The 27,348-nt window shown below is 34.7% G+C and overlaps 1 protein-coding gene and 1 long non-coding RNA gene across 14 annotated transcripts in view; both read left to right on the top strand.

Moving 5' to 3' along the window:
* The window catches only part of FUT8 (fucosyltransferase 8), a 192,789-nt gene extending 176,808 nt beyond the window's left edge, over window positions 1-15,981 (top strand). For all 13 annotated transcript variants that reach the window (XM_080396789.1, XM_080396787.1, XM_080396788.1 and 10 more), the window contains 2 exons: window positions 7,001-7,151; window positions 11,565-15,981. In XM_080396789.1, the coding sequence (XP_080252915.1) occupies window positions 7,001-7,151; window positions 11,565-11,882 (469 nt within the window). In that variant the 3' untranslated portion in view covers window positions 11,883-15,981. The remainder of the gene's footprint in view (window positions 1-7,000; window positions 7,152-11,564) is intronic.
* LOC308067627 lies at window positions 4-6,525 on the top strand. Its single transcript, XR_013929681.1, has 2 exons — window positions 4-1,054; window positions 2,290-6,525. It is a non-coding gene; the product is annotated as an uncharacterized lncRNA (long non-coding RNA).
* Window positions 15,982-27,348: the final 11,367 nt, after the last annotated feature.

The following is a 27,348-nucleotide window of genomic DNA, read 5'->3' as shown; positions in this document are numbered from 1 at the left end:
TGACTTATGTTTTTATTACAGTTTTTCTCCTTCTGGTTAGCTTTATATTTTCTGACTGTTGTGTATATCTTAGTACCTAAATTTTGTTGTTGTTATTTATACAGTTAGGATTGCATTTCAGCTCTCAGTGATTTTGACTTTTCTATCAGATATTCTCTTTTTTTGGATGATTGTTTTTCCCAAGTATGATTTTCAAACCATAATGTTAGAAATCTAGAAGGTTGAGCAAGATACCTGTGACTAAATAAACCGATTCTGTAAAAGGGAAGTGAAAATACAAATAATTACGTCAAACTTCTTATAGAACATACGTATTGAGAAGAAACTATTCAGAAATAATGTAAAAACTAATGTATTAAGAAGTTTCACCTGTCCAAACAATAATAATCTTCTACTATTTCACTGTATTTTTCTTAGGTTATGATGTTTATGATGTATAAACAATTTCAAAAATGCTTATTGCCATGACTATGGAAACTTGGATGGATATTTCAGATACCTTGAACTTAATCGTATTCATTACTGAGTACAAATCAGCATGTTTTCAATTTCAGTACTGTGTATTTGTCTCCTGAATAACTCCTATTTCTGTTTCCAAAATTTTATATCCCTTGAGCAGAATAATACGTATTTTTTTTCATTTAAGCAAGGAATTTAATACTTTTTAAAAGTAAGGTAACTCAGAAGTGGCAATTTTTTGAGCTGTTTTACTCTTGGTAGACTTGCTTAGAAAAATTGTAAGAGAACATACTGGATTACAAAGTTTCTTTGGCATATATAAGGTAAGCAGAAAAATGTTATTTTGTGGTAGAGGAATTTTCTACAGCATTGCAAACCTGCATATTTCAATTGTGATATTTTTATTTGTCTTTCAGCCTGTAAAGGGCTGCTGTTTAAAATTACGGAGTTTTGAAAAAAACTAAATGAACATACACAACTCCAGATGATGACAATCTAATCCTTCCTTTTTTGTATATGTAGAGACAAGAACAGTAGCAGAAACAATTACGATAACATAATATTTAAAGTGCAAATCTGAACAATGAAAAGACAGGTAATACAAAATTGAGGCTGTAGTATTTAATTTGTTACATTGTCCTAAATAATTTTAATTACTGTTTGTAACATTCAAATTCAATATTGCTTTAACAGCTTTAGTTATGCATTTGTTTTTTATTTATGTTCAATTTATAATCCTTAGCACTGTATACAATAGCTTTGTGAATAATAGAGATGTACTACTTACGTAAATATATCATCCCAAGATTCCAATAGTAACAAAATCTAATAGTCAAATTGTGACTTGCTCAGTAGAACAGTACTGAATTTTATTAAGCATTGCAGTTTCTGTGGCAGTTTGAAGTCCATTCCAAATCATACTTTTATTGAAGTATGATAAGATACAGCTCATTACAGGTTGCCCAGAAAAGTTCTGGATGCCCCTTTCCCTGGAAGTGTTCAAGGATAGGCTGGATGGGGGTTTGAGGAACCTGATCTGGTGGAAGGTGTCCCTGCCCATAGCAGGGGGGTGGAACTAGATGATCTGTAATGTCCATTCAAACCCAAACCTTTCTGTGATTCTGTGATTACTACAGCATTGATTTTTACATATTCTGAAGAAAAGCCATAGAATCTAAGTAGTGAAGAATTTTTATGTGTTGCTGTTGAGTTTTCACATCATAGTTTACACTGACACTAATTTCCTAAATTGCTTGCAGTCTACTGTTGCTTACAATTGAGTAGGTGGCTTTTGAAACTTCCTGTGATTTTGTAGAACACAGGATGCGATTTGTTGCTTCAGCATCGAAGGGCATCTGAAGACAGGTTAAGGTCAGGTTTTGGGGAATAAAGAACATTTTGTTCCTCCTCTTGTGAAGAAAACTACGAATCAGTTTACATTTCTGACAAAGTTCTAGTCACATTGAACTACCAGGCTTTGATAGAAACAGCTGTCACATTGTAGCGCAGTAGCTTATGTTGCATTCAGTATTGGGAGCAGTAATATTAGTAAGTACTAGATATTTTATGTCTCTCTACATGAGAGTGGCTGTCAAGCAACATTGGCATTTAAATAATGAAAAATTAGCCAACATTTGCATGAATAGGCATGTTCTTTCTATTAAGAGAAGTATTTCAAACTATTCATAGTCATGAAAACAGAAATGTTTTGACTTAAGTTTCAGAAATTTCCTTTGCAGTCTGATGTCTACCAACTGCAAGTACAGTAGTAAAGATAGTGGAGTCAGTACTATCAGTTTGTAGAGTATTTTTGTTTGTTTTGTTTTTAAGAAAAAAATAGTGATACGTTTTCAGGATTAGGATGATACAGAACAACATGATTAGAGAGGAGCATGGTTAAGAGTTGAACAGCTGTAATGATTATATGATTGAAGCACTTGACAACTTCTGGTAAGCAGAGGTCATTGTCTTAGATAAGTGATATGTTAGTGATGGTGTAAATTGCTTTTTACTTGATTCATTTAATAGTTTACAAACACAAATTTTTGAATTGCTAGTATATGTGTTTCTTGTCTATAATGTTATTTTAGAATCTTCTCTCTTTAAAGGTAGAGTATTCAAAATAATGTAGCTGAACAACATACACATACATTTTTGAGAAACTGTATTTAATGTCTTTTATGTATGAATCTCTTTAGGTCTTTTTCTCATGTATATTCAAGAAATTACATTCTTCCTTTCAGGATGTTTACCTGTGAAGTCATCTGTATTTATTTATTTTTTTCAGTAATTTGCCTCCTTTATGAGCTTTTTTCCAGCACTTATGAAAGCTTTTTTCTACCCTATTTCACTGTTTACTTCCACAATAGCAAGTTAATGTCTCTTCTCCCTGTGTACTATCTGTAGTTTAGCTGTTGCAACCCTCCTTGCCCCCAAGTCATAGTATATCTGATATATAGAATTCAGTAGTGCTTCAAAATTCTTCAGTCTGATGAACAGCTCATACATTTTCAAATTATTTTTAGAGCAAGATTTGAACAAACATTATTTCTTATTTCATCTGTTTACACATATCCTCACAAGTTCTTTCAGAGGGAAGAAAACTCACATTGCCCATTCTGGACACTTCCCCAGTCCTAGTGAATTGAGTACAGGAGCTTGGGACACATCTTGGTTTGCACCTGCTGCACAGCATAGCAATGAGTTGTAGTTACACAACTAGTTGATCAGCTTCTGAAACCAATTGGAACTTGAAATAGTGTCATAACTGTGATAGGTTTGTATCCTTATCTGAGGCTGGTAGGTGCAGGATGGAAAGATTTTGAGCTATCCCTTCCCCACCTTCTGACTTTTTCTAATCCCCTTTTCCTTGTGGGAAAAAATAAAATCCTTCCTGGCCTGTATATGTGTTTCAAAAATCTGTTAGTAGCTTTAGAAGAATTACATATTGGTTTTAGATATGTGGAGGAGATACTAGGGACAGACTTTTTAGTAGGGCATGTAGTGATAGGACAAGGGGTAATGGCTTTAAAAGAGTGTAGATTTAGATTAGATATGAGGAAGAAATTCTTTACTGTGAGGGTGCTGAGGCGCTGCCACAGGCTGCCCAGAGCAGCTGTGGATGCCCCATCCCTGGCAGTGCTCAAGGCCAGGCTGGATGTGGCTTTGGGCAACCTGGTCTAGTGGCAGGTGTCCCTGTCCATGGCCGGGGACTTGGAACTAGATGATCTTTAAGGTCCCTTTCAGCCCATTCTGTGGTTCTGTTATAATACTACATATACGTAGTCAGATACAAAGAAAACAGTATTCTGCCAGTTTCCATTCTTTGTTTTTATCTTAACACTCTTGTTGCTTCCTGTTATAGGGAAGAGAATGTGTGGGCAATTTCTTTGGAAAGCTAGGAAGGATCCTACAAAATACTGTATTTAGATAATTCTGTCGGTAAGAATATGACATCTTATTATTTATTATTCATTTACCATGCATTCAGGAACCCTAGTAATAGGATCATGCCTGAGTTCTGCTTAAAAAGAAAAAAAAATTCCCCCAAAGCTTACAATGTAAGTATTGCATTAATCATAATATAAATACAAATGGAAAAGGGAATAGAAGGAAGCAAGAGCTAACTATAGAGCTTTAGAAGTTTCATTTCCTTTATTCTTCATATTCGTTGTGGTAAGAATAGGTTTAAATAGAATCTAAAGCACTATAGTGAGTGGGAAGGAGAATTAAACCTTACCTGATGCAGGAAGTTCAGGGGGCCACATATGGCTAAACTTGAGAGGGGTATTGGCTTGGCCTTTTACTGTATTTTTATCTTCTGCTTTCAGACTGTGTTGGAGACAGGATGGTAGACCAGAAGATTTTTGGTCACGCTGGGTATGGCTGCTGTTATACTCACATGTTAGGGTGTTTAAAAGAAACCTCTTTTCCCAGGCATGAATAATGCATTTTGTATGTGGGGCAGTGTAAAAGTACTTGTGCGAAAACTTAAACATGTAAGTAGATAAAAGCTAAGCTTGGATCACTGGTTTGAAGAAATAGGTTCTGAAACTGTTGGTTAGGTGAATTTGGATCAACTTTACAAAGTGGAATTAAAAGCATCTCAAAGACTGTTTCCAGGAAAAAAAGGGGAGGAAGGAGAAAATTGTAAATGTATGCATAAGAAGATGTATAAATCATTTTGATGATTTTTTTTTTTTTTTTTTTTTTACCAGATCCAGTATGACACATTTTGGTGTGCTTCATTTGTTAAGTTATTAGACTGATCTTTTGCTAGTAAGAAACCAGATTCTTCAAGAAGGGTTCTTTTTTCTCTACTCAGGATGTGGATTATGATTTTTGAAGTCTGAAGAAGTGATTCATTTTAGCAGTATTCCTGACGTGATGAACTTGCAAAGGGATATGCAAATATCTTTACTATGTTCACTGTCCCTAGGAGTGACATCTTCTGTTAAACTTTCTTCATGTTGCTTGTTGCCTCCTGCTCGAATTTGTGTCATGGAAATAAGACTGATGCCCATTTCTGTTCCTCAGCTAGTTTTCCCAGCAGAGTATGACAGATGGGTTTGGTCTGTACTTTTTGTTTTTAAAAAGTACTAATGTGCCACGCAATAGAAACAGAAATAGAATGTGTCACTAATATTGTGTTGTCATCTGTTGTATTTTGAGAGCTGGTTAAATATTGAAAAAAACAAACATGAGAAGATAAGAAAGAAAATTATCGTCGTGATAGAGTTTATCTTGAAAAAGTCTTTATTGATCCATATGCTCCTGTAATTTCTCAGAAGAGGTTTTATCAGTTATTCCAGATGAATAATATTTCCGCCTTTTTTTGGCTGGTTTGTTTTGTTTTGTCTAGTTCTTAACTTAACATGAACTTTCCCTGACTTTCATGATCGGATGCACACTTCAAAGTTGTCATGTGATCTCTGGGAAACTTACCATACGTGTATTATTTTTTCTTAGAGCAGGTGTTTCTCTTCGTAAGAAAAATTCTATTAAAATCACTGTGATGATAAATTAAAATTCTTCCTCAGATTTCCAAGTTTTGCACACAACTGCCTGATACGCTCTTGAGATAAATTTCCTGACTTGGTAGTCAGGGCTAGTGAATATTAGATGGAAAAGCCCACTATCTTTTCCCTTTTCACTTTTGAAAACAGTTTTCCCATTGTTTTAACATTAAAATTGAGTAAATTAGGCATATTCTTACAAGACTTTGTCATAGTCATGTCTACCATGTGTCCAGACTGTATCCACGTGCTGCACTGCTGTACTGAAGTGTGTGCTAACTTTTCTAGAACCCGTGAGTGTAAACCTTATTTTGAACAGTGTTCAGTATAGGACTGTCAGGCTTTGAAGCATCCAGTTACAGGTCTAAGTTATTGTTGCTCCAGCATTACAGCCTGCTCTATATTCTGATTAACTTTATTAAACAGTATAAGAAAGTTTAATTCTTACAAATGTAATATTAGCTGCCTTACTATCGTATGTAATATATTGCTTTATAATTGCTCTGGAGTTGTAAATTTGAAAAATATATTTTAATTATTTTATAATTAGTCCTGTGTTGAAATTTTGTAGTTGGCAGGTTAGTCTTGTGAAATGCACTTCATGATTAGATTATCGTTATTGTGTGACAGCAATGTAATTATCACCATTTTTACATCTACCTAGATTTTTTCTTATAAAACTTATTTTTGTTAGGAGGCTGACTGAAAATTTAATGAATTTGTGCTACATTTTATAGTTTATTTCAGTTTTTCAGTAAAGGGGTACAAATGTTTTGAGAAAGATCATTCCTTTTCAGAATTCTAAAAAGTGGGGTTTTTTTCCTTTAAATATCATTGTTTTAAAAAGTGAATTTTATTTTTAAAATAATATAAACCAAAGTTTTGTATTTCAAATAAAACTATTTTGACTTCAAGTATTGCTATTTTATGATACATCAAGAAAGGCATACTGACATGAAATTTTACATTTCTTTTATTTCCTTGTGACCAGTAAATTGCAAAAGTAGTTCTCCATGCAGCCTTAATAACTGTGAAAGACTACTTTTTTTTTTTTAATTTAGCTTAGTTTATTTAATATGTCCCTTTTACAGGTGACTGTTCTCGTACAGTGTCATAATCAGTATGTAACGGAGTATGGTAGTAAGGAAAATGTAGTCTTGTAAAGACACAATTCTGTGTTCTGTTTAGTAGTAGAGAACTTAGTGATCTGAGTATATTTCATCTAAAATCAGTAGTGTTAGCAGAATGTGGTGTATACTTCCTGATACTTTTTCACTTCCTTTACAGTGTTGAATCTCAGACAGACTTACAGCATCTTTTTATTTAATTTTCTTTTTTTCTGGATAAAGGCATCCTTGGAGGCAGCAGAAACATTCTAGGGTGTTCAACAAAATTATAATTAATTCCCTGTGAAGTAGAGACTCACTTAAAACAAATAAACAACCTTGTCTTGCAGCAAACATGATGATGCTTTAAAAAAAAAAAAAAGACAACTTTGCTTTTAACAATTTATTATATTTTTACAGGTATCCAAATTATGAATTTATCAGTGATAACTCCATATCCTGGTCAGCAGGACTTCATAACCGGTACACTGAAAACTCCCTAAGAGGTGTTATTCTGGATATTCACTTTTTGTCTCAGGCAGACTTCCTGGTCTGTACATTTTCATCCCAGGTAAACTGCAATGCAAATACAATATACAGTATATATACCAATTCAAATCTTAGTTTTCTTTCATGCCTCTTTATCTTATTCTCAGTGCACTCTCATGAAAATTTCAGGGAAGGATTAAAGGCTTGGTGTGCTATGTGAAAATTTAGAGGATTGTAAGCAGTGGTTGATTACTTCAGTTGAAGTTACTGGCTTAATTAAGACTTTTGAAATAAGCAGGAAATAATAAACATTTTAAGAGTTCCTTGCTTTGCATAAAGTTAATGTATAACTTGAATCCATCCATTTCTGTGCAGCTTAGTTAAGGCATCTAAAATTTTAAGCATGTTGAACACTTCTAAATTTTGCATAAAATTAATATATGACTTGTGTCCATTCATTTCTACACATCATTTCACTCTAGTGGAGCTCAAACATGTCTGCTATTGCCTTAGTTGATTGTCGGAATGGAAAAGAATGAAAAAAACAGACCTTTAATTTCTCTTAAGTCTGTTGTGTTTATAGCAATCCAGCAGCAGCACAATAAATATGAATTCTGACCACTGTAATCTGTAGAGACTTCTTGTTGCAGATAAATTATATGCTACAAGCTTCCTTTCTTGAGTGATCTGATGAAGCAAGTTGGAGTCCATTAGAAAACTAAATCATGTAATGTCATGGTTGGCATTTTCTTCTTTGTTACATCATATTGTATATTAATAAACTATATAATGTAAAGCTGTTGTAAGATTACAGTAGATCAGAAAGCAGTATTTTGTGACTGATATGCTGATTCACCTGACTGAAGTATGGCAAAATATGACTGAAACCGAAGAGAGTGAATGTTTTTTACCTGCTCTTGTCATACATGCTCTTAGTTGACACTCCTAGTTAGGAAAGCATTCAACTATAGAAGGTGATTATGATCACCCATGATCATACTGTTACACAGAAGTAGACACAAAATGGAAAGTTAAAATTCACTTCAAAAAGACATGTTATCCAGAGTCTCAAACGTCATTACAGTGCAGAAGACAATTTGCAATTAGATAGGTAATAAGCATAATAGTAATGCTAATATATGGTTAATACAGTGATACATTGACCTTGACAGCCAGAATTTGTAGTAACATTACTATTGCAAGAAGACAGGAAAACCAGAAAAAGTATAGAGAAGCCTCTTATCCCTCAATCATGCTTGTGGATACATTCTTTTTTTTTTCACTGTTCACCAAACCCAGTGAAGAAAATTAAATTTTTTAGTATATTTAGAAGTTTATATAATATAAGCTACATCAAGACATGAATAAATTCCAAAGTAAGAAGCCTAAGAAAAGCTTGTGAGGAGCCATCCACTTTTGTAATAATGTTTAATCCAGCTGAAGTATATCCACTGAATGCATATCACAATGAGAGAGGTGATTGTTAGTTAAGACCTAGGGCTGTATATCTTAAATGCAGCACATGCATTGGTGTAGAGACAGTTACTATTCTGAAGGAAGAGTTATGTGCTCTTGGATAAAAGCTTAATAAGAAACCTGTAACATTTTCTCCTGTTATTATATTCAGATAGCTGGTTTAAGTGGTAAATATTTGCTTTAAAGAAAACACTGCATGTAGACATAGAAGAAACATTTAAATATAGGTCAGACTGCTTGGACAGAATATATTTTAAGTGTTGGAGTCATTTCAAAAGAAGAATATATGTTAAAATACATTTACAAATTTAAGGTAATATAGGTTGATGCCCAGAGGTCATCTGGTACAACCCCCTTTGAGGATACTTCTGAGGTACCTGGTATCTCTGAGCTTGTTTCTCATTCTACACCTCCCTGCATTTGACAATAGACATGTTTGCTGGATGACATACTTGGTTTTCCAGAGTTGCAGAAAATTCTACTAAAGTCTAGGAAACCCTGTATTAGACTCTCAATAGCTGGGACTGTGAATTTGGACCAACCATCTCTTAATTTATTCTGGGCAATTTCTTGTACTTTAATAACTCAAATTCTTCAAAAATCATTTTGCACCAGTTTTGCTGGTCATACGGCAATGTGAATCTCTACAGTATCTTCATATATTTGGCTTTTCTAAGGTCTTTTGCAAGTTTTCCCACTGTTCAGAGAGATTTCTCTTTTATGCATTTAAAATTTGATCCTCTGATCTCTAACATTTGAACTACCATCTCCTTTCATCAATGAAATAAACAGCTTGGTAATTACTTTGGCATTGAAGGTAAGCAAAATCAGGCTGTTAATGACAGTCTTTTGTCCAGTCTGTATGAAGACAAAGTAAGGATAAGAGTGTAGTCTAATTTATTTCCAGTGTGATTTTGGACTTTCACATTAATCAATTGTATGCTGACTTCTTTTCCATTTTCTGTTCCTTGCCAAAGTGAGTCAAAACTTCATTACAGAGGTGTTAAGGGAAAATCACAGTATATGTGAATAGAATCAGGCTCTTTAGGAAGACACCTATATTAATTATTACTTTTGCTACCAAAACTAAATGAATACTGATATAAGATGAAGAATAGATATTTCATTAAAATATTGTTGTTAAAGCAATTAGGCCCATCAAGTGATGTGGAGTCAAGGAAACAGTCTACCTTGGCACTGTATTTTGGCAACGTTGCCTTAATTGAGATGCATGGAAAAACCACATGGTAGTTACGCAAATCATGACACAGTAGCAGAATTAAGATTACACATTAAAGCAAAAGAGGTTTTTTGTCTCTTCAGTCTTAATTTAGATGAAATTGTAGCTCCCTCTGCCCAATTTTTCTTCATAATCTCTTTTCCTTCTAGGACTTATTAGTCTTTGTATTTTGCATTGTACATGTAAGTATGCAGGCTGGAAGACAAATGAACCTGTAAATAAAACGGGAGGCTGGCTTTAACTATAGTTCTCTATGTGGATTCTTTGCCTACTGCCTTCAACAGCTTACAGTTTAGTTACTGAGGTTTGGCACTACAAAGGAAACAGTTGCCAAGAGGAGATGATGTATGTTTTGTATCAGTTATGCAGAACACTTACACTCACTAAAAAGTATTTCTAATGAAAAGATTTAAAATTTCTTACGGAGTGTTTGTGTATCCTCCTCCTGGGGTGCACATGCATGCAGAGAAAAAAAACATCAGAAACAGTTGAAGAAGCTATAAAATAAATAAACTCTTGCCAATGTATGGGTAATCAAATTTGTTTCTATATTATGGGGTGTAACAAGTACTTTGAAATAATTAACTTCAACCTTATTTTCTGAAAGCTATTTCTTCAAAGTTATTTCCAAGAATAGGGAGGGTTAAAAGGTATTATTACATTTTTAAAGTAAATGCCTCTCTCGTGCTAGGAAAGTACAAATATGTCTAGTCTGAATGATTAAAATTCTATTCACCATATCTTCAGAGGGAGAAGAGTAAAATAAAGCTTTACTGTATTTACCTAAAGTGAAAATTATGAAAAAGCTCAAATGCTTCTTCATATTAAAGAAGCACCTTCTACTGTACTGTTAGTTTATGAGGCTTACACAAAATCAGAGAAAGATATAGTGATGTAGGTTAGAAGTCAGAAAGTTAACAGTGGCCAAATCAGACACCTTACAGAGAAGAGCTTTCTAGCCAACTGTTGAAAAGCGCTTTGTTTAAAATAGCGGCAGCCTTTTGTATGTCTGGCAGCTCTTAAGAGATACAATGTGATCCTGATGTGGGGTCCTGTTTTCAATCTGAAGAAAATTCCCTTCATAAAATGTGATACAATGGCACTTCAAAATGCATATATCTCCTCACCATCATTATTGTCTTGCTGGAATTCAGTTTCGCTTAGTTGTCTTCCAAGTTGCCAACAGTCATAATTCTATTACTGTTCTAATATTAACAGCATTTTAAAGCCTTGGACTTCTGGAACTGCTTGATTGTGAAAATTGGAGCTTGCTTTAGAAAAGTAAATATAAAGCCTCTTATTGCAGAATAAATTTTGAAAATGTAAGTTCTAAAGTTTTGAAGGAAAGCAAAATACATTTTTTATTAGTAGTAGAAAAGGAAAACAAGTTGCGTTTACATTTGATTTGCTACATATTCATTTTAGAAATCAGGATGGCTAGTGTTCATATAGATGTTACCAGTTTTTACTGAAAAGTAAACTGTTCTAATTATCTGTTTGTTTATTTACCAGATCTGATCACCAGAGTACTAATTGAAATAATGCAAAATTGAATGCCTCTTGTTAGTAAATATGCAGGCTTTTTGTGTGGTTTTTTTTTTCTGGTTGGTTTGGTTTTGGGGGGTTTTGGGTGGTGGTGGAAGGTGTGTGAATCTTTTTTTATTTTAATTCAACTTGATCCTTTTGGGTGTCCCTTTGTTACACACTGGTTGCTGACTTCTGTGGTTTATTGCAGGCATACACAATATTTATAACTTCTCTTTTGTTTTTATTTCTAAGGTTTGTCGAGTTGCCTATGAAATTATGCAGACATTGCATCCAGATGCTTCAGCATATTTCCATTCTTTGGATGATATCTACTACTTTGGGGGACAGAATGCCCACAACCAGATTGCTATTTATGCTCATCATCCACGAACTGCTGATGAAATTCCTATGGAACCTGGAGATATAATTGGAGTAGCTGGAAACCACTGGGATGGTTATTCAAAAGGCATCAATAGGAAATTAGGAAGAACAGGCCTGTACCCATCCTATAAAGTTAAGGAGAAAATTGAGACAGTCAAGTATCCTACATACCCAGAGGCTGACAAGTAGATTAAAAAGAAGACATTTGGTGGTAATTGTCAATTTTGATTGGTTGAAACCAGTCAACACACTAACTAATGGCTTATATGGGATTTCGATTTGCATTTTAACATGCAGTTAAAATCAAAGCCTTTAGCAATGAAACTGGATAAGAAGCTGAGAACAAATGGATGGGCTATTATCTGGACTTACTCTTAAACATTTTTTGTTATATGCACTCTCACACATGCACACACAAACCCACGTACAACAGGAAAACTGTTGTTTTATACTTTTTGTCTCTTTTCAGGATTTGTCCCAGTCATTAGTCTTACATGAGCTTTGGGCTCTTTTCTCTGTCTTTAATTGACAATAATGTTCAGACTTATAACACTGCCACATTGTGTAATTTGAGTGACATGAACATATTTTGTATGTGCAAAATTTAAAACATGGTGCCTATATTTGAAAAAATTGTGACCTTTTTAGAAGAGCCATGCCTATTTCACAGTGGGCAAGAGTCAATCTTCAACTGGTGTTACCGTGACCACTGAACTTGCTTCAGACAACAGATTCAGATTTCAGACTAGATTTCTTTACAAGTTTATTTTTAGCATTCCATTGATTACTTCTCATCATTAATAAAATAAAGGATACATCCAACAATAAAATAGTCACTGTCTGTTAGGAGCTTTTGTAAACAATACCATGAACAGATTCTTTAGTACTGATGGTGTTCTGGACATTGCCTTTGAGGAAAAAACAACCAAGCAAACCACAAAACCTACAGAGAAAAAAATAGCTCAAGTTTCATTGAATTTTTAAACACTTGCTATGTAGTAAACAAATGCTTAGTGACACAGTGGTGCTCAGCTCTCTGGACAGTGCGTTCCAGCAGAATGACTTCAGTTGCTCAGTTCCTTACACTTACTCGCTAGCTCTGTTCTTTTACTTTCTGTGTTTCTTTTCTGAAAATATTTTTTTTAGAGTATGATAGATGTCCATTTATCATTGTGGCATTGAATGTAGTTACTTTTAAGTAAAATACTTAAGGTTATCCCATTTATAGAAGATGCCAATCTAGAGTGCTCTAAAAAATTTGAACAATTTACCCCAAAAATAGTAGGTTCCAAGAAAACATAGGCAAGGAATAATTTTTATGCATGACATAAAATTATTACTAATTCTTAGTTTTTTGAAATGTGTTGCTGGTCTGCTCTTTATTAAGGAAAGAGATAATTTACAAAACAATTTTACAAACACATTTGTAGATTTGGGGGTTGTGTGTATATATACATATTAAAAAATGTATAAGATATGAAGAGATTGTTTCCAAACGGGAAGAATATTAATAGCATTATGCAGATTCCAGTACAATCCAATCTAGAGTACTGGAAGTGCAGAAAATGTTTGATGATCAGATACCAAGAAAATGCCATACGTGTAAAGACTAAAAAAGCATGGCTGGTTGACCTTAACAAACCAAAAGTTATAAGGATATTTAATTATATTTATGAATAGACTAAAGACGGTGTTGACAGAATGAATGGATGCACTTGACCATGAATATATTTTAGACTGAAAAGTGAAAGGAAATCTTTTGCAGTATGAAATTCAGCAACAGTCTTCCAATTGAAATAGTGGTGAGTAAGATGGAATTTGCTGGGTATGTAAAGGAATTAACAAAGTAGTTCTCTCTGACATTACTTGCAGGACTGATCCTGTAGATCCCTTTCACTTTTGTGTTCCTCAACTGAAAACCTATTTTGTGTCTTGCAAAAGAATAACAAAATCAAAGTTAAAAACTGCTGGGGGGGTGGGGGGTGGGGTTGGCGGGGGGGCGGCGGGGAGTTCAGTTGCCTGTTAGTAGTATTAAATAGATGTATCAGTAAAAATGAGCATAGATACCAAATGAGATTTAAAGATGAATTGAAGGATGAAGGCAAATGAGTAAGAGTGGCTGAGAAATGCTAAGGACGAATTTTTGTAACTAAAGATGGCTAGAGTTAACTGGTGGTTCTGTACTTTGGAACTACTAAAGAAACTGTTTGATGTTAGTTTCCTGTCTAAGTGATTCTGATAAATTTTCCACTAACTTAGCCAAACTTCTTGTATTTCAGAGACACCAGTGTAGGATAAATTATAACTTATTTACTTAAATTTGAATTGTACATATAAAGCTATTGTTACTTAATGCATTTTATCTTTGGGAAAACTAATTTAATTATTTCTCCACAAATACTACATTATCTATTTGATATTTATAGATTTTGAAAATGTTTTGGTTTTGAAGCTCTGTACTTACAGCTTCAGAGCTCATAATTTCTTAGCACGTGATGCAGAAATAGTATTCATAAATGAATTAATGTATGAAAATTCCTCCATAGTCAGGTTAACTCAAATGAAGATATCGCTAAAGAAGATAAGTAACAAAACATCTCAGATGAGCCCAAAGGCAAGAGCAGATCTTCTGATGTAGTAATGAGAGACCTGAAAACTCTGATGTTATAGAAGAGATACCTATATAATGTGTCAGTTCCTTGACAGACTATATCTGACAAAACATTGGCAAGGTACATGTGCCTCCTTATATATATTCTAAGTACCTAATAAATAATTACCTTATCATCTTTTTGGAAAATGATCATGAAATGGTATGGAATTATAAAATTATCATTAATAATTAAGAAATGTACTAATGTAGATGCTATGACCTTATTCCCCTGGGCCATATGATCCTCTAGTGTTTATAATGCATTACTTTTCAGAGGAAGAAACATAGCAATAGGCTGCTTGCTAGATGCTTCTGTTTCTAGAGTTTTGTTTCCTTTAAGACTACCAGTTAGTTACATCTTGAAATTCTGGGACCTTGGGACATTAAAACTGGATTTGTTTTATATTAAACAAAATGAATATTAGAGGCTTTATTCTCAGTTACAGTGGAGTCAGTATCCTTCAGTATGGAAGGATCCATGGATAAATGAAAATGAGACCCCCAGATTTTTATTGTAGTTCGCAGAAAAGTGAAATAACAAAAAATTAATACCTGTCTTAAATACCTGAAAGAAAGCTGAATCTTTTAAAAGTTGTGAACTCGTTAAAATACTAGCCAGAATGCTTGCAAGCAAGCAAGTATATATCTTGTTTCTTCCGTCCACCTTGTAGCTCTGCAGCAGTCCAGTCATGTAATTTTTGCCTCATACCAAACCACCGTGTCTGACATCCGTAAAACACTCAGCCTTCATACTCTTTTAAGCAATCTAATATTTAATTAAATTTTTCCTCTTTAAGAAGCATTTGTGTGTGTGTGGGTGTGTGTGTGTGTCCCCGCGTGCTGTGTTCATAGAAAAAGAATATGAACTGTACTCTTCTTTGGTATTTTACATTATCATTATCACGTTCTCTGTAGTAACTGATTTGCCAGGTAAGTGATTTGCCTCTGGAAACTGAACAGTCTACTTGCTTCTTACCAGCTGGGCTAAGAAATTTATTCTGAGTAGTTCAGAGTTAACTAGTCTTCTGTGGCATTGGTGTACCTAGAGACTGGGACCATCTGCTGTGATTACAACAACCTGAGTTATGTCCTTGATTTTCAGTCCAGCCTATGGTCAGATGCATGGGATTCCCAAGCCTCCTCTTCCAACATCCTGTCCCTGTGTACTGCAGGGTATTATGGATTTGTTTGTGAAGGATGATGTTTTATTTCAGATTTTTTTAATATTTAAAATATATTCTTCTTCAGAAGTCTTTTTTCTTTTCTTCAGAGAAGTCTTTTGTCTACCCCTTCTACCACTGAATTTTCAGAAAACTTGGAATTATGAGAAAGATTTCTCTCCTTTACCAGTTTTTCAGAAAAGAGCAATTATGATACCCTCTTATGGAGATACAGTAACATTGTAAAAGTTTCCTGCATAATGGGTGTTACGTTTCTTTGGTATGCAATTAAGGTCTTGTCTTCTGAACTAGGAATTTAATAGAATATAAAATAGAAAATTTTCATTACAAATTCTTGGTAAGGGGAGGGAGATTTTCCTTCATGTCAGTGGAGTAGCAGCTACCATTTGGAACTATTTTGAAACTGTGAACCGAACTTTTGTTTTTCCAGTTCATAAGTTTCTTTGCAATGTAATCTCTGAAATGTTTGAAGAATCCAGGTAAAAATAATTTGCTTAGTTTGGGAGGTGGGAAGGAGAGAATCTAATAAGACATGATATTGTACTTCTAATTTAAGTTGCTGTATCAGTTTATAAAACCACAAACTTTTCAATGCTGGGTTAAGGACCTCTGTCAGCAACATCTTTCTACTGTCTGCCAGAAATACTTAAAATTTGCAACCCCTCTTCTGGTTTTGCCTAATACCAGTCCCAGTCATGTATAAGTAGCATGCTGGTCATAGTCTGATCATTGATTGTTACTGTATTGCAGTTTTGTTCCTATTTGGGTGTCTTGGGAGCAGGCTGTCAAAGGGCACAAACTTTGGTTTTGTTATCGTGTTGAATTAAAATTGCATTTAAAACTTACAAAAACTCAATTTCCCTAAGGCACCATTAGAATTCTAATTGTAGCGTACAGACTTTTGTCAGGTTTCTCTATATGTACCTGCAAGCTTATCAGGAGTAAGACTGAAGCAAAGCAAATTATGTGTAAATATCAACCACAAACAGATTGGGTTGGATTTCATAGTATCCTGTTCATTTCTAAAAAGCGTGAGATGTGGCACTGTACGATACAAATAAGGGATAGTATGAAGTTTCCAAGCCTGGAAAAAAAAATGCTAGTCTACTTGCCTGCGTCGCTCATTGCATTCACTGTGTGTACAGGATTATTTCAGAATCAAAGTACATAAGGTGGAAGTCTTCCAGCATTACTACAGGCATCTGAGAATCCCTTCCATTGATGTGCTTTCTCGTCTTTACCTGTTTGGTACCATGTACAAATGCCTAACAATGTTGATGATTGATACTCAGTGGAACCTTCCTTTTTTTTTTGTATGCTTATTCCCTTTGATTCAACTTAACTTGTCAGCAGAATCCTAATGCCACTGCAATTCAAGCACATGTGGATTGATGCAAAGGCATGCCACTTTGCACCAAAATGCCTCTACTGTTGCTGAAATTAACTTCACGCTCTTAAGCTGAATCCTAATGAGATGCTGGTGAGAGAAGAAGCTATCTCCACTCAGCTATACTGTCCATATTATATAACTGCTGACACATACATGTACTGGCTTTACTTTGAATTTTGCATGATTTTTCCACTTTATAAAGACTCAATAATTTGTTTTTATTTTAGTGTATTTATGAAGGCTTTTCTTGAGCATGGTGAGACTAAGTCCTAACTATACTACATTTTCTTCAAGAAGTATTTCTGACCTCACCCCATTTTCTCCAGTTTTCTTGAAGGCATCCTCCAGTCACACCATTTTGGTAGAATCATCTGGATTGATGTTTACTGAGAACTATGACATTTTAATGCTTTTCTATCAGCCCCACTGCCTACTTATATCTGAGCCTGGTCTACCATGGCTGTATGAACCTTCTTCAAACCTTTCTGCTTAGTGTGTTTTGATTTCCTTGCCTAGTGGCTAGTAATCATTACTTGACCAGGAATCCAAGGGATAGCAAGTGTCTATATTTTCCATGATAACGTATGAAATTCTATTTCTTGCAGGTTATTTTTTTATTTTACAAAATAAATTTTTGTATTTTCACTAACTGATATAGTCAAGGATTCAAAGAGAAAACACTATAATCAGATGTGCCTAGTAAGTTTTTAGGAGGCTTACAAGGCACAGGAGTTCCTTATCTAATAAGATTTACAGCTCACACTGTGGCAAGTTTTTTTGACCAGATGAAAGATGTATTCTCATAGCATTCCCTATCCATTTTGGCTGGCACTTATACGCTGATGCCCACAGCTTAATTTACAAGCAATAGGGACACAATCTGAATACAGTCTTTTTACAAGTCATTTTCTTCTCTTCAGTCTTAGACTCCTTTATTTTAGCTTAGGTTTAGTGTTCCTGTTCTCTTTCTTTGGCAAGTTTTTTCATATAATACAGCTGCGCAATTCTCAGTTACTCCAGTACAAGTGTAGCCACAAGAATATTACATCTCAGCTGTGAGAATCCACTGAATGTAGAGATTGCTGTCCAGTTAGGCTGTCTATAAAAGAGCTGTCTCTTAAAAAGCTGTGTGCTTGCTATCTTTCCAAACAGTAGCAACCTGCAAGAATGGAAGGAGACCAAAAAGCAGGACATCGTACTTCCTTCTTTGTGAATGAGCAGGAATCAGGCATCTGTTATGTCCAACCAAGACACTGGAAAGCAATTGACTAGTTGATGGGTGTAGCTTTCTTCACTACTTCAGTTTATTGCTGGAGAATGAACTGTTACGAGTTTATAATGTTAAATCTGTGGTCACTTTGTAACATCTATAAAATTTTATTTGTTTTCACTTGAGAATAAAAATGTTATATGCAAAGAATAAGTTCAGATTTGTGGGATTAAACTGACAGTTTTTCTTCTTGCCTCAGATGGAGTTCATTGTACACTAGTGTTTCTTAAAAATATTTTTGCTTATGACTAAACTTCAATTATTCAGCAAAGATAGTCAAATCTCATTAGGCTGGCTTGACCACTTTTTTAATTTATGTGTCACTAGACCTTCCACAGAGGCTAGCACTAATGAACCTTCACATAGTAGATTTAGGAATGATCGATTTGTTTAAGTTTTTCTTTTGTTTATATACAACAGAAAAAAATGTTCTGTAAATATTAAAAAATGATGGGATGTACCTGCCTGCTAAAAATGCATTTCCCTAGGGCTGCTGCTATGTTATGACTACTCTTTACTACACTCATTCATACTAGCTCATGTTCTCATGTTGCTGAGTGTGTTGCTCATTTCTTTTGTCCTATGTTTAGATTATAAAATTTATTATCAAGGAGTCTCCTTTTTTGTGTGTTTCCAGCACTCTTGTCACAGTGGGATTCTTGTCATTCAGTAGGATCCTTAGACAATACAGAAATATGAATAATAAATATGGGTTAAACATTTCATCTACAATGCTAAATTCAATATGGTTTTGTAGTGCTTGCTTTTTATTTCTGTTGCATTAATAGTTTTAGTTATAGGTATTGCTTATTTGCCATCATGTGTGTATGAAAAGAAATTCTTACAAAAAAACAACACCAAATCCAATCTCAAATATTAGAAGTCAGATTCAGGAAGTATTCTTAGTTCCTTCCTATGTGCTGATGACCTTTGTTATTGGTATGTTTGGTTCTGAAGCAGCAGATTTAAGAAACTACCTTGTGTACTTTGCCGTCATTCCTTCTCTTGGGTCTTAGTAACTGACCATGCGTATGCTAAATCTACTTGTGTGAGCTGAAATGGTTTCATATCTATGTCACTGCTGATTGGGTTGGTATATATTAGTCAGTGATGAGTTTTGAAAGTAAACATGAATGTATATGCTTCATTTCTGTGGTTTTAAAATTGAATGTAGGAGAGTAAGTGTAAGAACCATCAGAGTAATAGGCGTTTGTCACCTTCTGTTGAACTTCCTAGAGTTTGCTCATGCCCTTTTTCCTTCTCAAGATAACATATTGCAGGAATATGCTATGGAGAGAAATATGGACACCATAGACAATTATGTGTCTAATAGGAAGGGATAAAATCTGTTGAAGAACATGAAGAAACTTCTGGAAGATGAGAATGTTACCAAGGTAATGGTTGGCTTGACATGAAGCTGTTCCAATCTTTGCTTTACCTGCTGATGTGATTGGAGGTTGTTGTCATCGTCGTTGTCTTGTCTTCCTGGGCTGCCCCTTCAGGATTCATTTAACAGACTTACATTATTTTCTCATGGCTTCATGCTGGATGGATGTTTGTTCCAGAACATGCTGTTCCTTTCTAATAAGATGCATCAAGATAACGCAGGTGCCCTGCTGTATTACCTCTGTAGTGAAATGGTCTAGATTTTCTCAGTGCAGTGTTTAGTTGAAGCGTCTCTTCAGAGTTTCCTTTGAAGTCTTTCCTTTCGGTAAAGCCATACACAATGGTCGACAAAAAGAAAATAATACTATTCTTTGCTTATTTGAGTCTGATATCTTATTTGAGGTACCTGTAATTTGCCTTGTTGACCTACAAAACCACAAGGTAGATTTTACGTCCTTTTTTGTGGCAGGTAGCTTACTACTGTTGACTGTAGCCTACAATTTGGTGCTTTAAGCCTCTGCAAATATTTCTGGCTCTCGTTGTCTGTGAAAGAGTGGTGACCCTCCTGACAGTAGATATTGGGCCAATTCTATGTGATACACTTTTTCCTACGAACATTCCCACTCTTTTGCCTAAGTCTGTTTTATCCAACTTGACTTCGTTTTAGAATTTATCTTGCAGTTGCAGGGGTACAGGACAATAGTGCTGTCTGTACCTGAAAAGCAGTTGTAAATGAATTTTCTAAGCATGCTGCTAGTAAAAGGCACAACAGTGTCCATTAATCTCTTCAATTAAGCAATATTTTTTCTAGCAACTTCTCTACCTGTGGTACCAATTAATTTTCTGGTTTCCAACTGATTTCCTCCCTGTCTCTTGTCTTGTAAGTCAAATGGTTGTCTGCTCATTCACATCTCTTGAAAAACTGTGTATGAAGAAAAAATGAAAACAAAATTAAATATAATTAAATTACAAACACATCTGCTTTTTAAATCAAATTTTACCTTCTATATATGGCATTTTTGAATTTTAAGTTCTCAGAAGTTTGAAAATTATTTTTTTATTGTTCAGACTTGTTAATCCTGAAACAATAAATAATAGACAAAAAGGCTTCTAGGAGTAAAGCTTATCCAGAAGCAGTAGGTTGTTTAGGCCTAGTACACACATAATAAAAAATAGAAATCACATTAGATTCCAAAAAGTAGAACTACATGAAAGATCACTCTGAATGACAGAATAAGAAACACACAGGTTTATACTTCTTTTTTACTGATGTTCTGCTGTTGTTTTAACTGGCTCATCTAAGTTGCTGCTTATCTGTGAGGAGTCAGCATTAATTAGCATCTGGTGAACTGAACAGACTCTTCGATGTACAGACTGCCTATCAGAAAAACTGTGAAATTTTATCTCAAGGCATTTTTAATCTTAATGCAAAATCACCTTGATGTTCTGTTATAGCTTTTAATATTTTTGCGTCTTGAGGCTTTCAGAAAACCACTAGTGGGTGGTATATAACATGAATGATAGAACTTTAAGTATATCCATCTGGAAAGGGTAGGAACAGCTTTTATGCATAAGGCAATACGTTAATATGTCATGTTAGTTAATCATTTTAATTTCAGTTACAGGATGTGCAAAGTGTATCACTGTTTACTTCACAGTAGTTAAGTCTAACAAATGATTTGTAAAATCGTTGTCCATTCTGAGATGTCTTTATTGGAGAACAGTAGCTACGACTAACAAAAGGTTTTCATATTGTTTTGGTTTGAGGTCTGTCACTTGTTTATCATGACACACAGTGACTGAATAATTACATTTTAATATTGCAGACAGATTCAAAGGGTAGTTTATTCCCACCCAGCAGCCAAACAAATTGCTTTGGGGAAACTCTCCAAATTACTTAATTTAAGGAAAGAGTAAGTTACTAGATAAAAATGCTCATACTGAGTTGAGAAAAAAGTCTTTGCTCTGGAGTCTTCAAACTTTCCATCTAGGGAAGTTAGTTTTCAAAGAGTGCATCAGAACAGTACACTGTGCCCATGTTTTCTCATTATTACTATTTCTATGATGATCTATTAATTTTATGTTACTTTGACCTTACGCTTTTTCAGAATTCCTTATATTTGTCAAGATTATATTTGTAGATGGCAATATAACAGTATATTACATAAACAAAGGAGAGTTTCCCAAATTTCCAAATGCTTTTTCTTTCTATATACGTTCTTATTAGTGTTCTGGAATTGATGCATGCATGCATCATCAGATTACCATGTCAATACTAGAGTTAACTATCTCTAGCATGCTTACAATTGCAGACAACTTTTTTCCGGGAATCTCAAATGGAAACCCCTTAGATGAGCAATCCTTATTTTCAGTGATAGTATCATTTAGCTGCATGTCTGTTTGCAATGAAAGGAAACAAGCCTTTTTTCAAAGATGGTTGGAATATGTGTTTTCCTGAGGATGCCTTCTTGATTCCAAAGTCAGGTGTACTTGTAGGTGTATTCCTTACAATACTCTTGTTTATGAGACTTCTCAAAAAATTAGGTAAAGCATTTTATACTGGTAATTTCTACATGGAGAAGACAAAGTTTGTTTGCAGTGTTGTTCAAATTCTTTGCCAGTTTTCTGGCAAAAAAAAAAAGTGATTTTTTTGACTAGACAACAAAATATTAGTTTCACACATTAATCTTTTTCAACTGTACCTAGTAAGATTGCTTTCATATGCATCTCTGGACTAAACAGACTATGCTTAATAAAAGGTTAATCTGAATACCCAGAAAGAAATCTACAAAGAAAATTTAGGTATGGAAATAAAATTGGGGGGGTGTTCGGGGTTTTTTTTGGGTGGTGGTGGTTGTTTTTTGGTTTGTTTTTTTTTGTTTGGTTTTTTGTGTTTCTTGTTTTTTTTTTGGGGGGGGGGATGTTTTATTTCAGCTACTGAAAATAATGGGTGTAATTTTCTTTGCAAGCTTTGGGCCACTCCCAGGATTTACTTTGTACTTGCCAGCAATTAATCTTCTGTCCTTTAAAAAGCAGTATCCTTTGTCTTTATATTCTTTAATTAAACTAAATTTTAACCTTGCTGTGTGCTTCATGCATATGTTGCCTTTCTTAATAATGTTGTGGTATGTATGTTTTTTAAGTCTGAAACAGCTGGAACAGACTTTTGAAAGTTTTGGTATCAGAACCCCCCGATACACATGCACATATACTCTGTGTTTCATCATTGCAACGTTTCCATTAAGTCATAATCAAAGCTCTTAAAAATACTGATAAATATACACAGCTCAGGTGACATAATGGTCCTAATACTGACTTGGTTTTGAATTAAGCGGTTCCAAATTTGTCTCTTTTGGGTGACTGACAAATTCCCTAGTATGCACCAGAAATTTTCTAACTAGATACGCAGTAGGGTGCCCTGCTATGGATGGTCAGAGACAGCCATGCTCATAATTCCAGCATGTTCAAAAATTTTCACCAGCTTTGCTCATTGGCAAGTACAAGAAAATAACATGTACTTCTCTATAGTTCTTACACAAAGCATTTTGGACAAGTACTGTTCTGGGTATGTTTTCTAGCTAGTCATTCCTTCCATCAGTACTGAAAAGGGACTGTTTACTTACCTCATTCATTTATTATGTGGGAGAAAATGATGATTGAATAGGAATAAACACATGAAGAAAAAGTTAATTGCCTCTATCTAATAGATTTACTGTTGAAACATGCTGTTCCCATATGTGTTCCACTTTTTTCCATCTTTCCCCTTTGTTTCAGATTTCTGTATACGTCATGAAGTCTGTAATGGAAAAGAAATAAGAGTAGAATGTTTCCTTTACGCTGTGTGTAAATGACTGGTGTATTTATGAACTGAAGGGTCTCAATTCTCTGACCTTAGGTGCAGGAATATATGCCCAGCACCAGTGGAATGCACACAGTGACAATACATCTGGAAAACATAAGCTACCATATGGGTATGTATTCTTTAATTATTAAGGAGTTTATATTGAGAGACTTGTGCATCAGTTTTTCTCTCAATAGTTGTCTTACATATGTATTCTGCACTTCAGTATGTGGTGTCATGGCTGTTATCAGCTGCTACACTCTTGGACTTCAATACCTCTTATGGCTGCTGTTCTTGAGGGTTTAGGGCAAGAAGACTAGACCAGTCCTGTCAGTTCTTTCCCTGACAGTGTTGGTTAAGAGATGGAATAACTAGCAGTGGTTTTCCCCAAATGCATAGTTCCCAAATTCATAGTGACATTTTTCTTTTCTAGAATTATTTATCCATTTTCTAGAAAGTGTATATATATAATTCTATTTTATTTTTAGGCATTTTATTTTAAGACAACATTGTCAGAGCAGATTGAGTGCTTTTATGAGAAACCTTCAAGTCACTCATTTTAGGATTTGTTCCCTTATCGTCCAGGTATTCACAAACCATGATGACCACTCTAGATGTGCAGATGACAGTGTAAATGATGGATCAGATAGCAGTGTAAATGGTGGATCTTCATTACCATTTAGCCCTGATCCTTCTGGTTCCAAGATCCCTATAGTTTCATACTTTTATCTTGCCAGAGCTTGGGGCCGGCTCAATTATTTTCTTGAAAACAGTTAGTTTTTCTTCTTCATTAAATTAGAAGTAATGCTATCATGAGATCCTAAGGAGACCTGAAATGCAGGTCTCAAGATTTTGGACTAGCTGTAAGGTTTAGCTTTTGCTGGTGCTTCGAGTAATTGCAGTGATTCTAGCACTGCTGCAGAATGTAGTCTAATCAGGATCGGCTACATACTAGCTGTAGCTATTATTGCAATGTAGTCCTTTCTCTGAGAGAAGTCACAGAATTCATTCTCTGGCTCAGCAGGATTAAACAATGCATATTAGTGAGACACAAGACAGTTACCTCTGAGCATTTAACTGCTTGGAGGTAAAAATTAGTTTAATCTTAATCCAACTTTTGGGAACATGCTAAATGCCACTCAGCTAGCAATTTGCTTTGTTGTGCAGTAAAATCCACACATTCAGCACAGGTACATATATTCTTTTGGTTAGAGATACCAGATACTTGTTTTCCATGTGGATATATCAGTAGCCTGTGCATACATGCTGCTGGAGTTATAGTCTCTTGATAGATGACTACGCTTAGACAGTATGGTATCTGAAGTAGTAGTTGAAATCTAGCAGTATATTTAATGAGGGTCTTGGGGTTTTGCTTGTATTGTTAAGAGGTTTACAATAAAACACTAGTGTTAAGCAGCCTCACTCAAGTGAAGAAAGGGGATAAAGGAACGGGAGGGAGGTAGAGGGGTCAGTCACTTAGCCATCCCCACCTTTAAACACAAAGATACTGTGCATGGCACTGTGGGGGCTGAGGGTGCATGTGGCTGGAGCAAGCTGTTGATTTTTAGTGAATAAAATGTCTAAAATAAGTTGTGGTTTATGACATCAAGTATGTATAACCTCTATATATGCCAAGCTGTTCCTGTAGGTAGGGTATTAACCATCTGTTGCAGCTTGTTAATTTCTTTACTGAATTTATCACAGTCGCTCTCATATTCAGATTGATTCACCACTTCTCCACTACTATTTATTCAACTGCATTATCATTTATGCATGCTGTGGTTCTCTCTTTATTGCTCCATTTTCAGGAGCCATGTTGGTCTCTAGAAATTGGTACTGATAAAACTATAACAGCTGGGAAATTAGTCTAATTTGAGCATATATATTCTGAACAGGGGCTGTTACTAACTGACCTAAGTGTTACTAATAAAAATGTCATCAGCTGGTGATCTCTGTTTGCTTTTGCCCTGACATAATTTAGATTAGAGCAGTGTCACACCTACCAGTGTGCAATAAAAGCCTTAAAATATGTGGAACATAGGAAACTCATGTTTGAGTTTATACTGTGTCACCATTTATTGACATTAACGATTTAGTAAGTTTTTCTTTAAACAAAATATCGCTGTTTTCAAAGTTTAGTAATGTACATTTAATCTATTTTCAATCCAAATAATTGACAATTTGTTATAAAAATGTGGTAGCATTTCTATATTGGAAATGAGAATAGAAAATCTAGACTGAATTGCACATCTCAAAAAATGGCCCCAAAAAAGCAGAAAACATTTAAACTACTCTGATATATTTGCATTCTGATTTTATAGAAAATGAAACCTGTCAAAGAAAAGAAGGAATTCTGAAACTGAAGATTGACAATACACTTTCTTTCAGATAAAAAACCTTGTCATTTGTTCTTGATCCTTATTCTGAAGGCTTCAAGTGGCTCATCTCATTTAGTTTGAAAGAGAAATTACGTTTACATTTCATCTTCCAAGAGCTGTTAGCTGTTTGGTTTTTTTTTTGTTTTTGTATTGTTACATCTTTCCTTGTTAATTAAAGGCACATATACTCATTCCCATTTCAGCATGTATTAAACCCCTGTTGGAGAGTGATTCCCCACAGCATCACAGCTCAGAGAAGCAGGTGTTTGACTAATGTTCAGTGAAGATGAAAACATTTTGTGACAGATGTTCAGAGAAAAAGAAAACATAATCGTTATTGCTTGGTAATTATAAATTAATTGAGTTTTGCTTTAATTGTGCCTTAGTCCATGGGTGTTGGAACATGGTAAGCTATAGGAGAAGTCCTTATCATCATGTATGTCTGTGTCTGAATGGTCTGCTGCCTGTACTCCAGTGGAATATAGTCAGACATACTTCAGATAGTTTTAATACACCAGTGTGGGTAACAGCAGCAATATAACCATAGTAAAGTGAAACTCATCATAGCCTAATTAAACCAAAGTTTAACCTAAGATTAAACAACCCTACACAATGCGGAAGTCCTAATTGTAGATGCACTTGTGAAAAATTAGGTAAGCTGACTTGGCATTCAAGAGCTTGCTAGTTGCTCTCTTGAGAATATGACTTGAAGAGTAAGAATGATGTAAGATAGTTTTTCTTTTAAACTACTGATGGCTATCAAACCTAATGAAAGCTGTTTGAACCATCCAGATATGGCTACCTAATAGTGCTTTAAATGCTAATTAAACATACTTATCCGGAATGGGGAATGATAGATTTATTAAAATATCGTAACCATGGGGCAGGTTTTTGTTTGCTTTCTTTTCCTGGAGAGAAAAATGACATCTTAGTAGATGAACTTGGCAAGCAACATTGTGTGCTGTGAAAAGATCCTAAGTCAATGTTCTGTTTGAAAATGTGAAGGTTTCTCAAGTCTGTTTACTTGTGACAACTGTCTCTCAGAAATAAATTTTAAGGGAACAGTTAAGGCTGTTTAATGGATGTTGTATTTTGGATTGAGTAGAATCTTTCTCCATATTTGTGCTTCATTCTCCTGTGACTTCTGAAGATAAAGTGTGACAGAATAAAACATTTTCTTTTTGTTTGCTACCTGTCATTTTTGACCTGTTATGCCTTGATGGTAGATCCATTGTAAGATAAAACTTTTCAGCATGTTCTGTTACCCCTGCTTCTTAACTGCTCGGATGCTTGCTATTTGAATAATGTTAATTATGGCTGTTCTGAGAACATGAAAACAATTTCTTCTGCAGAACAGAAACCACTATAGAAGGAATCTCCTCCCCTGCCCTGAGGCAATAGCTGTTTTCTGCTTTGCCAATCCAAAAGGTTCTGGCTTCTGACACACCCTTCATTTTTATCAAGTTTTTAAATACTTATTTATTTTTTATTTAGGCCATACAAGTTTTCTGCAAATACTGCTGTATTATTTCCCTGACAAAGACAAGATTCTTCTT

The sequence above is a fragment of the Falco punctatus genome, assembly GCF_963210335.1.
Source record: "Falco punctatus genome assembly, chromosome: 7".
NCBI lineage: Eukaryota > Metazoa > Chordata > Aves > Falconiformes > Falconidae > Falco > Falco punctatus.
Note: the sequence above shows the minus strand (reverse complement) of the source record. Positions and strands in the feature narration are given on the sequence as shown.